Genomic DNA, 13,680 nt, shown 5'->3' on the forward strand with positions numbered 1-13,680 from the left:
AGAATGGTAGAAAGGACAAGAAGTGGAAACTTACCTGCTCCCCGAGTCCTACACACACAACTTGAAAAGCATGAAGACCTCCTTTAAGGAAGATACAGAAAAAAGGAAGAAATATTTCAACGGTGGAAATAAATAATCATATAACAATTAAATAGCAAACATCATTCATTTGCATATCAATATCATCATACAATAATACATTCATGTATCAAGACATAAACACGTATCAATACATTCATATATTGGTATCAAATTTTGGTACAAAACAAACAAGTCCAGGGGGGGGGGGGCTAAGTCAGTTACATTGACCTCAGTGCTAAACTGGTACTTAATATGCCCCAAAAGGATAAAAGAAAAAGTCGATCTCAGCAGAATCTGAACTCAGAACACAAAGACAGATGAAATGCAGCTAAGTATTTTGTCCGGTGTGCTAATGATTCTACCAGCTCAGTGCCTTAATATATTCACGTACTGAACCATCGCATATCAATATATTCATGTATCAATACATAATCATGCATCAATACATCATATACATATATATATATATATATATATATATATATACAGTATATATCAAATCACCAATATATTGTTACATTTTCACACACATTAATCATGTGCATGTCAATACATTTGTGTTTTGATAGATCACCACAATCAATATATTAATGTAGTAATAATGCTTTCTACTAAAGGCACAAGGCCTGAAATTTGTGTGGTAGGGGTTAGTCAATAATATAGCCCCTGTACATAACTGGTACTTGTTTGATCGATCCTGAAAGGATGAAAGGCAGTCAAACTCAGTGGCATTTCAACTCAGAACATAAAGACAGACAAAATGCTAAGCATTTTGCCCAGCATGCTAACAATTCTACCAGAATATTTCACCACAATCAATATATTCATCATCATCATTTACTGGGTTTTCCATGCTGGCATGGGTTGGACAGTTCAACTGAGCCAGAGGACTGCACCAAACTCCAATGTCCATTTTAGCTGCTTTCAACAGTTGGATACCCTTCCTAATGCCTACCACTTTACTGAATGTACAAGGTACATTTTATGTGACTTGCAAGACAAAACCTCCTCAATTAAGCAGGGAGTAGTAACGAGGGAGGTGGCTTTATGTCAGGCGATAAGAGGTTAAAATATGATAGAGGGGCAGGAACAGGATATAGGCAATATATTCATGCATAAAAATATAGGAATAAGTTTCATTGTCCAGAAAGTAATCATCATCATCATCGTTTAACGTCCGCATTAAATAACTACAACTTATAGATAATAAATAACATTAGAAAATGCTTTGCAGTCATCATTCCAGTTCTCTGTTCTCCAGGTTCAAATCCTTCCAAGGCCAACATTGTCTTTTGTTATCATTTATTGTCTGCTTTCCATAGGCTGCACAGTTTGACAAGAGCTAACAAGCCAGAGGTTTATGCCAAGCTGAGGTTGATAAATAAGCACTAGTCCATAGTGATAAATATTGGTGGAACTGTTAGAGCACTGGACAAGATGCCTTGCAGTGTCAGTTCCAACTCTTTGTGTTCTGAGTTCAAATTTTGCGTAAGTCCCAATGGCCAAAGGTAATCACCTGACCATGACACCACTCTGGTTAAACTAGCAATTAACCAGCATACACAATTAGACCAACAACCAACAAAGATAAGGCAGCAATGATATATTGTGTAACTTTACCCAACAATGAAACGAAAATATGGATGAATGTAATAATACTGCTACTAGTAACTAAAATGTCATACAGGGAACAGTTGATTAAATGGATCCCAGTAACTGACTGGTATATATTTTATTAACTCTTGGAAGGATAAAAAGCAAAAATCAACAGTTACAATTAGAACTCAGAATGTAACTAAATACCACAAAGTACTTTGTCCAGCACTCTACCAATTCTGCCAATCACTGCTTTTAACTAATGATTTCTAACAAAGATACATGGCCACAAATCTCAGAAGGCAAAGTCATACTTGACAGGAAATGAAATGAGTATGTAAAAAAAGACAAATAAATACATCAAAGTATTTAGTCTGGTATTCTACTGATTCTGCCATCTCTAAATATTTGAAACATTATTCAGTTTGGAGCAACAGTAAGTAATATAATATCATGCGTAGTTATATCAATTATACATTCTTTTCACACACTCAGAAATTTAAGCCACCCATTCACTGAATCATTTATTCTGGATCTTCACTGTCTAGAAATGATGACAAGGTAGTTTTTCAGATCCAATAATCATAAGGAAGAGATCCAAGCCCTTAAGTGGTTATGTGAACTGATCCTTGAATGACAGGCACTGGCACACTAAGGACAAATATGTAGGCTTTGGGTCAGATGGGGGTTATAACAATGACTCTTTCCTTCTTCAGTGTTTTTCATCTGCCACAATTGCTCAGGCCTTTTCAAATTTGCTTGCAAAAGTCTGGATGCACTCTTTTTTTTTTTTTATTTTTTTATTTTTTTTTTTTTTTATTGCCCACAAGGGGCTAAACATAGAGGGGACAAACAGGACAGACAAACAGATTAAGTCGATTAGATTTACCCCAGTATGTAACTGGTACTTAATTTATCGACCCCGAAAGGATGAAAGGCAAAGTCGACCTCGGCGGAATCTGAACTCAGAACGTAACGGCAGACGAACTGCCGCTAAGAATTTCGCCCGGCGTGCTAACGATTCTGCCAGCTCGCCGTCTGGATGCACTCTTACTATGCCCCACTCTGCACAGCAACTCTCACCCTACCTAGGTGACCAGACATTTCAGTTAATCTCTCAAACACTTCCTGTTGAACTCCTTTGTCTCTCTCTTGCCCTAGCTGAGCTAACTTTTCAAATACTTTAGCATTAAATATATTACTTTAAATCCCAGATATTTCCTTACAATTGCCTTTGATGCCTTTATTGGCTCACTTGCATAAAACAATACCAAATCATAATCTACAAACACAGAAACTATAGAACACATAACACTCATAAAATCAAAAACAAATGCTATAAATCAATCTTGTGACAATACTTTAATTTCTGTTAGTAAATCAAACAGTTTTAACACTTACGGTGAAGACTAAACTCAATTCCAGATAAGTGGGAAAAACTAACAAAGTTAGCACTTGGTATCACTGGAAAACAAAAAGAAAAAAAAACATTATTTGTTAAATATCAGAAAAAGAAAAAAAGAGTAAACAATCAAATCACTATCAAAATAATAATATCCTTTTGAATATCAATTCAAAGTTCAAATCCCACCAGTGCTTTAAGTTCTGAGTTCAAATTCCACCATGGCCTACAAGGATGGTACATTCAATCCACTGCCTGGTTAAACACCACCACCCAACACCTTGGTTACCTTTATCAGAATCCACTTTGCTCCAAGCACTCAAGTCAGGTTTCCAGTTTGAGGACACTCCTCTCCCTCCTTCCCTCCCACCAGTCCCTAAAACCCTACAAGAAATCATGGATATTGCCTTCCTCTGGACTAAAAGATAAAAAAAAATATTAAAAATGCTGTAAAGACTAAGAAAACTCTGAGTTTGAAATGAAGTAAGTACCGCATCTCAAATTTCATTTCATGTAGGCTTTGGTATAACAAAATCTTTCAAGATATATATTCTGGTCATGAGCGGGTAAAAATTAAAACTTACAGTCTTCAAAATATTCCGTTGGATCCAGCTGCCATGGTTGGGGACCACCAGAAAACAAGATGTCTTTTGAAGAACCAAGAGTAACAATGCTTAGAGGACTTTCAGCCTAAAATTTAAAAAAAAAAAAAAAAAAGAGAAAAAGTTAATAATACTTACATAGGAAAGAAGCAATAGATGAGCTGGTTTTAATTGGGATTGTTCAGCAGTTCTGAAAATGAGTTTAGTTAGGTCAGTGCTTGGGTTGGAGAAGCCAACATGAAACAGCCACTTCCAATTTATCTTTCCTTTTTGTTAGTTGTTGTATGTCAATACATCTTCACCAACAACACAATACATAATGGTCAAAACTAAATTAAGACTTAAATTTGGCTATGTAGAAAACACAGTAGTGTCTACAACAAATTTACGTTTTTATGGAATAGTATCCTTGAATCTAAGTTAAAGAACTAATTAATCAATTTTGCCTTATGACTATTCATCACTTCTATTTTCTCTTACCAACTACCATTACCCTCCTGTAAAACTAGCTGCCATTCCCTCTCTCTCAAATCACTTATCATTCTCTAGTCATACCAGTATTCACTTCTCTTTCTCTCTCTTTTACTTGTAAACATATAGTTACCATTATTGTCTCTCTTCTACTACTCCTAACACTGTCTCTCCCATTTCTTCCTGTTATCAGCCCCACAGAGATGAAAAGTACAGCTCAACTCAGAGAGCATTTGAACTCAGTACAGAGAAGGACGTGATTATATACTGTATTTTCCAGCATATAAGTCAATGTAGAATGTTGTATAAATATTCAAACATCATTGTTATTCTTCCAAATCCTGCTGCATTCCACATGGCATTTTTGGTCTTCCAAAGTCATTTTGGTGTATAAATCAACCTGCCTTTGTTGGTTCTAAATCTTGACCTGAAAAATTCAACTTGAATGCCAAAAAATACAGTATGGCTTGTAACCTGATATTTGATTCTTACAACCATTTCTACTGTTACATCTTCAAAATTAATATAATTATTTTTGAGAGAACAAAAGACATGAGCACCTACTTTCATTGTTTTAAAATTGCTATAATTTTTGTTGTATTATGTATAGACTTGATTTTTTTTTTGTATATTAACAAAGGATTGGATAAATAATATTTCTATGTAATGTACTGAGGAATAGACAAAAGAGTTGCCTCTAAGAAATATAGCTCCTTGGGGCCAGTACTTTCCTTAAATCAGCCAGCTATGGATGAAAGTATCCACTCAGCACATTGTTCTCAATATAACTGTAAGCACAATCTACATCCTTATCATCAGCAACACCACATAAAAGCACTTGTGCAGTGCCACATAAAAGTGCCCGTGTGGTGCTACATAAAAATTACCCAACACACTCTGTAAAGTGGTTGGCACTCCAGTGAACCCTGAGGGGTTAAGGGACTTGTCAATTGTAATTTATGGGGTGGGGGCATAAATCAACACCAGTCATCAAGTTGCATTGGGGGACAAACACAAAGACACACACATTCGAACATTGTGTGTGCACAATGGGCCTCTACAGAATTTCCATCTACCTAATTCACTTACAAGGCATTGACCAACCTTGATGACTGGTGTTGATTTATGCCCCCACCCACATAAATTACAATTGACAAGTCCCTTAACCCCTCGGGGTTCACTGGAGAGCTGCGGCCATGCAGCGTATCTAGGGTAAGAACGCCTGGCAGAGCCCATCCTTCTCCAGGCTAAACTCATTTCTACAGCTAAGTGAACTATATAGCAACATGAAATGAAGTGTTTTATTCAAGAACACAACGCATCACCAAGTTCAGGAATCAAAACCACAATCACATGATTGTGAGTCCAACGACCTAACCACTAAGCCATGCACTTCTATAACTTAGCAGTTCAGCAAAAGAGTTCGACAGAATAAATACTGCTAAACCCTTCAAGGTGGTACCCAATGACTGAAACAATGAAAGATGAACACACTCACCACAAGAGGTTTGTATGCTGCCACAGTAACAGAAGCTTGTAGAATTTTATGTGAACCTTGGTAAGTAACTGTTATTCGACAGCTGCCTGGTTGCTTGGCCAGGAGCTGAATGGAGGTGCAGCTAATTTTCTCGGTGTCCACAGAACCAGCATGGTCTGAAAAATGGCAAACACAACATGTTACAAGAATTATATAACAAATATCACATAGCTTAAGCGTTAGGTGTTAGAATTTACAGGCAGAATTCAGACTGTTTTAACAGCAGCAGTAAGAGGAAGGTTGGGAGAAAGACAACACAAGGGAAGGTACAAACCAATAGACCTGTGGCCCATAGAGTAACACAAATGAAATGGCCAGCTGGTTGCTACGCAGTTTAAACTTGAGTGAGGAGAAACTGCAAGTAGATCACGAAAAAAGAGAGACATCTTCTATGAAATGGAAAATATATAAAAACAGATTGGCTTTATAAAGAACTAAACTGGAATGGTGAAACAAACAAAAAATAAACTGTTGTGAGGTTAAGGTAAATAACCAACCATGAAGCCAGAAGCCAAGCTTGAACTGCCAGAGCAAAAGTGGGAAACGACGCCACCAGAAAATCATTAAAACACAGAATCTTGTTGGTGCTAACACTATAACAGAGATTCTGAACAAGTTAAATCTACAGTCGGTATTTCACCAAGCAAAGAAGCCAATCTGTTTTCCAGCCAGTATCCACACTATACTCTCTTTATCAGAAAAGGCAAATTAGTAAGATTTTTAGATTTTATATCATGATAGAAACCACCAGAATAAATAACTTGTTAGTATAGTGTAGGCAGGAGTGAGGGAGGGGTAAAGTGAAATTTAAAGCACTGCAGGTGAAGAATGACAAGTCAGAATGTATAAGTTAGTCTAAGAGGGAAGTGTATATAGTGTGATAACAGAGCGAAAAGAGAACAAAAATCCACTAATGAAAGCAAAGAGAGAACAAGGTCTCAGCTTTAGCTTCTATGATTAAAAAAAAACGTTTTAAAGCAATGTCAAAATTTCATGTTAATTTATGTTCCAAACACAAGCTTAACTATGCAAATTTATTTTACTAAATTTTTCATTATTTTAAAAATTAATAGAAACAAAAGCAGTGTAAGCCAACAGAAATATGGTAAGGAAAGAGGAAGTGTGTTGTCCATAACCAAAATTAGTGAAGCTAGACATGGAAGGCTGCAGTTTGAAAAGTAGTGAGATTAGTAATTCACAAACACAGAAGTACCAAATGAATTAGAATAGAATGGAAGAGAAGGGCTGATAGAATAGAAAGAATGAAGAACAGCAGAATAGTAATAATAATACAGTAGACTTGAGAAGGATGAAAGAGAGATGTGTGAGGGAGAAGTTACAAGAGTATGAGAGAAGACAGACGGTCAGTGTGTGAGAAGGTTGAGAGATGTATGGTGGTAGTAGTGGCGGCGGGGGAGTCAATAATTCTGTCAGCTATTAAATAAAAATCCTTTCAGCTATAGACACGAGACCTGAAATTTTGGAGTCAGGTAGGGAAGGAGCTAATCAGTTACATCGATCCTAGTATTCAACTGGTATTTTATTCTATCAACCTTGGAAGGATGAAAGGTAAAGTCAATCTCGGCAGAATTTAAACTCAAAATGTAAAGATGAATGAAATGTTGCTTAACCCATTACCTCCCATAATTCTATTAACTGGAATTTTTTTTATGAAACTTTGATTTCTAGCATAAAACAGCCTTAGAAACACGCTGGAATGATCAAAATAACATTTCAAATAGAAATAAGCAAGATATTGGGTGAAAAATTAGCAAACCTGATTTGAATATCAGAGAAATATACCTAGTAGATATAGCAGAAAGGTTAGATATGTGTAAATATTGATAGATAATTACAATATTTGTAATTTTTAAGTGATCTCATATGAGATCACTGGTAGGTAATGGGTTAAGCATTTTGTCCAGCATGCTAGCAATTCTGCCAACTGGCCAGCACTAACAGCAAAAAAGTGGAAGAATTTTGTAAAGAAGTATGGGTGGTGAAGGAACTAACCCAGAAATATAAAAAAATCAATTAGAACAACAAAACCAGACAATGGAAAAGAGGCATTGCAAAAAACTAAGCAACTGGTAGGTGCCAGGGCATGATCCCCAATTTCTGGTTAAAATATTTAACAGAGATACATAAGGGCTGGTAGAGAAGTTAAATGAAATGCTAACATAGCTAGAGACAACATCTGAATGGCTCAGAGAAGGGAAAAATCATCATAATTCCTAAATCCACTGAAACAACAAATCTGAAACTACAAACCCGTAATGTCTCCCTACAACTTACAAAGCCTTAACAATAATAATATCGCAGAGAATAGGCAGACATCTAGAAGAAAACAACCGGTTTCCAGAAAAGCAGAATGAAAGCTGCAAAAGCTCATATGACTGTAAAGATCAATTACCAATCAACAAAGCCATAACTGAAGATTGCCAAAAGAAAAAGAAGGGTCTAAACATGGACTGGATCAATTACCGAAAGGCTTTTGACAGTATTCCCCAAACAAAAGCTGTAAAGCAAATGAAATCTAGGCTAAAACTGGGATGACAAAATCCATGTTAATAAACGATAGCAAGAAAAGCCCTTACATGACAAATACTGGGATAAGCTAAAGAGAAAGGAAATAGATAGTAAAATCCCAACAATGGTTGAAGCTTAGGACTTAGGACTCAAAGCAGAGACTGAAGGATTTTTGATTGCAGCCCAAGATCAAAGCCTCCCTATCAGAAGTACATAATGAAGAAAAATACAATAACTGCAGAATATGTGGTGATGGGGAAGAAACAATAAATCTTATTGCCTTTGGCTGCCCAGTCCTGGCGAAGAATGAATATATTTACAGATATGATAGAGTTGGGACCTATATACACTGGAAGCCATGCCAACACTATGGAATGATAACAGAAGAAAAATGGTAGAGGTATATCCCAGAAAAGGTCTCAGAAAATGACAAAGCAACCATACTCTGAAATACATACAGATAGAGAGATCAAAGCTAATAGATTGGTTATAGTTGTCAGATATTATCAAGAAAAAATGCCTTCTAATCGACACATAAATCGCAACAGATGACAATGTATCTCTAAACGAAATGGAGAAAATCTCAAAATACAAAGATCAGGAAATAGAGATAACCCGAACGTGGAGCCTAAAAACAGAAACAATCCCTATAATAGGTGCAACAGATATGATAGAAAAAATATATAAAGACAAATACATAACCAACACACCAGGACTTACAAATATATATATAACATACAGAAAACAGCATTGATAGGCACTTGCAACATCCTACATAAAGCACTTTCAATACAGTAAAAACAGCACCAAAACAAACAACAGCACATACCCAGGGCACACAGGGCTGTGCTTAGAAGCTCAGTGAAAGCATGTGATAAAAATAAGACTACTAAATAATAATAATGGTAGTATTAAATGTCCACTTTTCCATGCAAGCAGGGAAAATTGGATGCTAAACGATGATGATGCAAAGGTCTGTGATATCAGAATAGCCATTACAGACTAGCTTTCCTAAACAAGAGAACAATCAGAAAATATGGTTGCTGTTGTTACTGCTGCTATAGATTGTGATATAACAATAACGATTCTGTTGATAAGCAAGTTTCAGTCAATTACTAGAACCATGGAAAATAACTCAATGCATAGATTTCTGCAGACACAAAAGATGTCATATGCAAACCTTTGTTTGTGTGTATGAATATACAACTGAATATACATGCATATATACATCCTATACATGTCATATATTTGTCTCTCTACTTCCCCACCGTAATCCTCGTCTCCTAGCACAAAGTACCCTTCTCCCTCAAGGTTTTTAGTCTTGCAACTTGCATGGCGAATGCACCAGTGATGGTGGCACAAAAATAAGCACCCAGTACACTTGGTAAAGAGGTTGGCATTAGGAAGGGCATCCAGATGTAGAAATCATACCAAAGGAGACACTAGAGTGCAATGCAATCCTTGGACCCATCAGATCCTGTCTAACCATCCAACCAATGTCAGAATGGAATATAGAGACGTGATGGTGATGATGATGACGATTATGATGATTTGTGAATAAGGAGTGAGGTTTTGCATTTTGTAAAGAAGCAGCACAGCAAAGAAAAACAGACAGTGCAGAACAAAAATTGAAGTCACTTATAAGACAAAGAAAATAAGGGAACATATCAAAACATGAAGAACCACTGTGAAACATTTACATGCTGTTTTAAACTGCAGAAGATATGGGAATACAAAAATGAAAAAAAAAAAATTTCACCTGGGATTAAATCAAATGAAGTTTTGTCTGAGAATTTCACAGACAATTTTAGATGTCGGCAATCTTCAAAGGCTTTCTCGGCACCTAAGAATTAAATAGATAAAAATAATTTAGATATTAAAATTATTATAATTTAGGAAACAATATCAGTGTAATGGTATACGTTTAGGCAATGTCACTAACAAAATCTTGAGAGTTTACTCTGGCACCCATCACTAACATCTTTATCAGTGTCCTGAGGTTAAGCCACCTTCCCCAATACTATCCCTACCCTCAGTTGAGAGGTCTTGTCGTGCAAGTTACTAGGTGACCTTGCTAGTGCCAGTATCACATAAAAAGCACCCAGTACACTCTGTAAAGCAGTTGGCATTAGAGAGAGCATTTAGTTGTAGGAACAATGTTGAAGCAGACACAGGAGCTTTGCACAATCCCCTGGCTTGAGGCTCCTGCCAAACCATCCAACCCAGCATGGAAAACAAACACTAAATGATGATTACAATGCTGAATACAGTCTAAAATAGCAACCTAGCAAATATTCTGACAGAAAATTTAAAATATACAAGAATTTCTTAGAATCAATCAATAATCAATAATAACCTTCAAAATCAGCAAACATTGCAACAGGGAGAAGTAACTTGGTGTTGATTTCAGCTTCCACTTTTGAAGGAAGCAGCTTAATTTTTGTTGGAGGAAGGACAGCAACCTACAAAGACAAAAGATATTTTTAAAATTTACATTAGAAGAATATTAAATTTTTTGTTTTTTTTTTAAAAGGCACAGGGATGGCTGTATGGCAAGAAGCTTACTTCCCAACAAACATGATTCTGGGTTCAGTCCCACTGTGTAGAACCTAGGGCAAGTGTTTTCCACTATAGCCTTGGCTTAAAACTGAAAGAAGTCCATCATATGTATGTATATAAGTGCATATACATACGTGCGTGTGTGAGTGGCTACACTCTCTGAGTGGTTGGCATTAGGAAGGGCATCCAGCTGTAGAAACTCTGCCAAATCAGACTGGAGCCTGGTGTTGCCATCCGGTTTCACCAGTCCTCAGTCAAATCGTCCAACCCATGCTAGCATGGAAAGCGGACGTTAAACGATGATGATGATGATGATGATACATATCATCGTCATCATTTAATGTCCATTTTCAATTCTGGCATGGGTTGGACAGTTTGACAAGGGCTGGCTAGGTAGAAGCCTGAACCAGGTTTCATTATCTGTTTTGGCAGGATCTTTACAGTTAGATGTCCTTTCTAACACCAACCACCTTACAGGGTGGACTGAGTGCTTTTCACATAGCACTAGCGAGACCAGTTTTGGCATATCTACAACTGGATGCCCTTCCAAATACCAACCACTTTACAGTGTAGACTGGATATATCAGCACTGGCAGGGTCACCAGGTAACTTGCAAAACAAAGATCCTCTGAGAGGAGGGAGGGGGGCATTGGAGGAGGTGGTCTGTGCCAGATGATGAGAGGTTAGAGTGTGACAGAATGATAGGTGTGTTGCTGTAGAGGAGATACATGGTTACCCAGTCAGAGGGAGAGAGAGAGAGAAAAAGACTGATCAAGAATGAGAGAGTGGAAGAGAGCAAGAGGGTGAGAGTGCAAGAGAGGGTGGAAGAGAGATGGTGGTGAAATGCCAGGGAATACCCTCAAGGTATAGGGATCTTTGTGGTTGCATTGTAACAAGTGAAGCTGGTTGATATAAGGTATAAGGCGGCGAGCTGGCAGAATCGTTAGCACACCGGGCAAAATTCTTAGCGGTATTTCATCTGCCGTTACGTTCTGAGTTCAAATGCCACCGAGGTCGACTTTGCCTTTCATCCTTTCGGGGTCGATAAATTAAGTACCAGTTACGCACTGGGGTCGATGTAATCGACTTAATCCGTTCGTCTGTTCTTGTTTGTTCCGTCTATGTTTAGCCCCTTGTGGGCAATAACGAAATAGGTATAGGGATCAGAATATAAAAGGGATGATCGAATGAGAGAGAGAGAGAGAGAGATGGTGGTGAAGTGCCAGAGATGCCCTCAAGGTATGGGGATTAAAATATAAATGGGATGGTGGAGTATAGCCAAGTGTGCATAAGTAGGGAGTAGGGACTTCACATGAATACAAAGAGTGTGGGGGCGGAGAATGCAGTGACTCATGAAATGTGAGTATATAGAGGAAGGGGACAACAGGATAGCAATGACACAGTGAGCAGGGCAGTGAGGACAGGTTTAGGGAGCAAGAGATAAGCATAAACATAGTGCGTGAGAAAAAGGAAATGTGAAGAGAAAAGGAGATGTAGCTTGGTTTGTTGGGGGTAGAATGTGTGAAATTTTTTCATCTTTTATTACTACACGTGGGTGGAAAATACATTGCTCCCAGAACTCTCTTATGCATGCCACATTTAATTCCTCTTATGCCAACTTTCTCACAAACACTTTAACATACACACTTTGCATGCTGGGATTCTAAAGAAAAATAATCAGTTTGTTTCGAAACCCCACCTTAGCCATTCCAGTGTGCCTATGGTTCTTGACATCAGCAGCCACTACTGTACTAATTCCAAGGCTGACAGGACTTGTGTAACCTTTGTTGTTTACAGTGGCAACACTTAGGTTCAAGGAATTCCAGGAATATTCACCACTACCACCAGTAGCCTGCAAACAACATAAAGGCATTTGAAAATATTTGAATATATTCACAAGAGATAAAAGTAAACGTAAAATCATTAAAAACAACCTGAAACAGAAGGAATTATTTAAAAGAATTTCTAATTTTCTTTCTTTTAATTACCATACATACATTTTTAATAACTTTATTGTAATAATATTAAGTGAAGAGTAGTGGTCATAAATTGTCTAGCTGCTTCAATTTGGAACACAGAAACATTGTTAGGTAAGGTTGTTTGTAAGGCTACTGTTTAGTTCCAACTTTTGGGTCAGTAGTTGCATATGGGAGAGGTTGGCCGGGGAGGAAATTTCAGAAGAATATAGTTCTGAGAGATATAACAGTATTGGCAACAGTATTTTAGTATTGAAAATGTATGTAAGGGAGGTGGATTAGTAGAATCAGTAGAGTGTTTGACAAAATGTCATATGGTTCTTGCCTCAGGTCTATATGTTATGAGTTCAAATCCTGCCATGGTCAACTTTGCCTTTCATCATTTCAGGGTCAATAAAATAAAGTCAAGCACTGACCTCAAAGGTATGAACTACCCTACTTTCCTCAAAAATTAAATGTCTTGTACCTAAATTGAAAACCATTATTATCATTATTGAGTGAGAGAGCAGTTCATGCCATCAAATTGACACTGGGGTACAAATATATGAAGCCCAATATACCCATCATGACTAACCGTCTGATAAAGGCACATGCATCACAACCATATGTACATGACATGGTGATCTCATATCAAGATAAACTGCGCATGATCTTGCAGGTGGAGCCCAGTTTGAATTTTCTTCAGGTTGAGTAGCCCATCTCACTCAAAATGTTCCTGAATAAGGTCTGTTTAAGGATGATGAACCCATGTTTCCAAAAGTGAATTATAAAACCTCAAGGAATACCTCTCAACACATAGCTATGATGCTCCCCCACTACTTCTGCTCGTGATTAAAGATGCACATATCATCAGCCACTAAGGGACATGCTCAAATGGTTATGGTCAAGCATTATGATGCTCCCCCACTACTTCTGCTCATGTTTCCA

At 37.3% G+C, this 13,680-nt stretch overlaps 1 protein-coding gene across 3 annotated transcripts in view; it reads right to left on the reverse strand.

Moving 5' to 3' along the window:
* The window catches only part of LOC106869274 (nuclear pore membrane glycoprotein 210), a 111,990-nt gene that overhangs the window by 62,262 nt on the left and 36,048 nt on the right, over positions 1 to 13,680 (reverse strand). For 2 of the 3 annotated variants that reach the window (XM_052968386.1, XM_052968388.1), the window contains exons 12-19: positions 12,477 to 12,629; positions 10,575 to 10,680; positions 9,978 to 10,061; positions 5,964 to 6,044; positions 5,651 to 5,805; positions 3,664 to 3,769; positions 3,079 to 3,141; positions 35 to 81 (exon numbers count right to left, since the gene is read on the reverse strand). In XM_052968386.1, the coding sequence (XP_052824346.1) occupies positions 35 to 81; positions 3,079 to 3,141; positions 3,664 to 3,769; positions 5,651 to 5,805; positions 5,964 to 6,044; positions 9,978 to 10,061; positions 10,575 to 10,680; positions 12,477 to 12,629 (795 nt within the window). The remainder of the gene's footprint in view (positions 1 to 34; positions 82 to 3,078; positions 3,142 to 3,663; positions 3,770 to 5,650; positions 5,806 to 5,963; positions 6,045 to 9,977; positions 10,062 to 10,574; positions 10,681 to 12,476; positions 12,630 to 13,680) is intronic. The other variant, XM_052968387.1, reaches the window with a different exon arrangement.

The sequence above is a fragment of the Octopus bimaculoides genome, chromosome 5 (assembly GCF_001194135.2).
Source record: "Octopus bimaculoides isolate UCB-OBI-ISO-001 chromosome 5, ASM119413v2, whole genome shotgun sequence".
Lineage (NCBI taxonomy): Eukaryota > Metazoa > Mollusca > Cephalopoda > Octopoda > Octopodidae > Octopus > Octopus bimaculoides.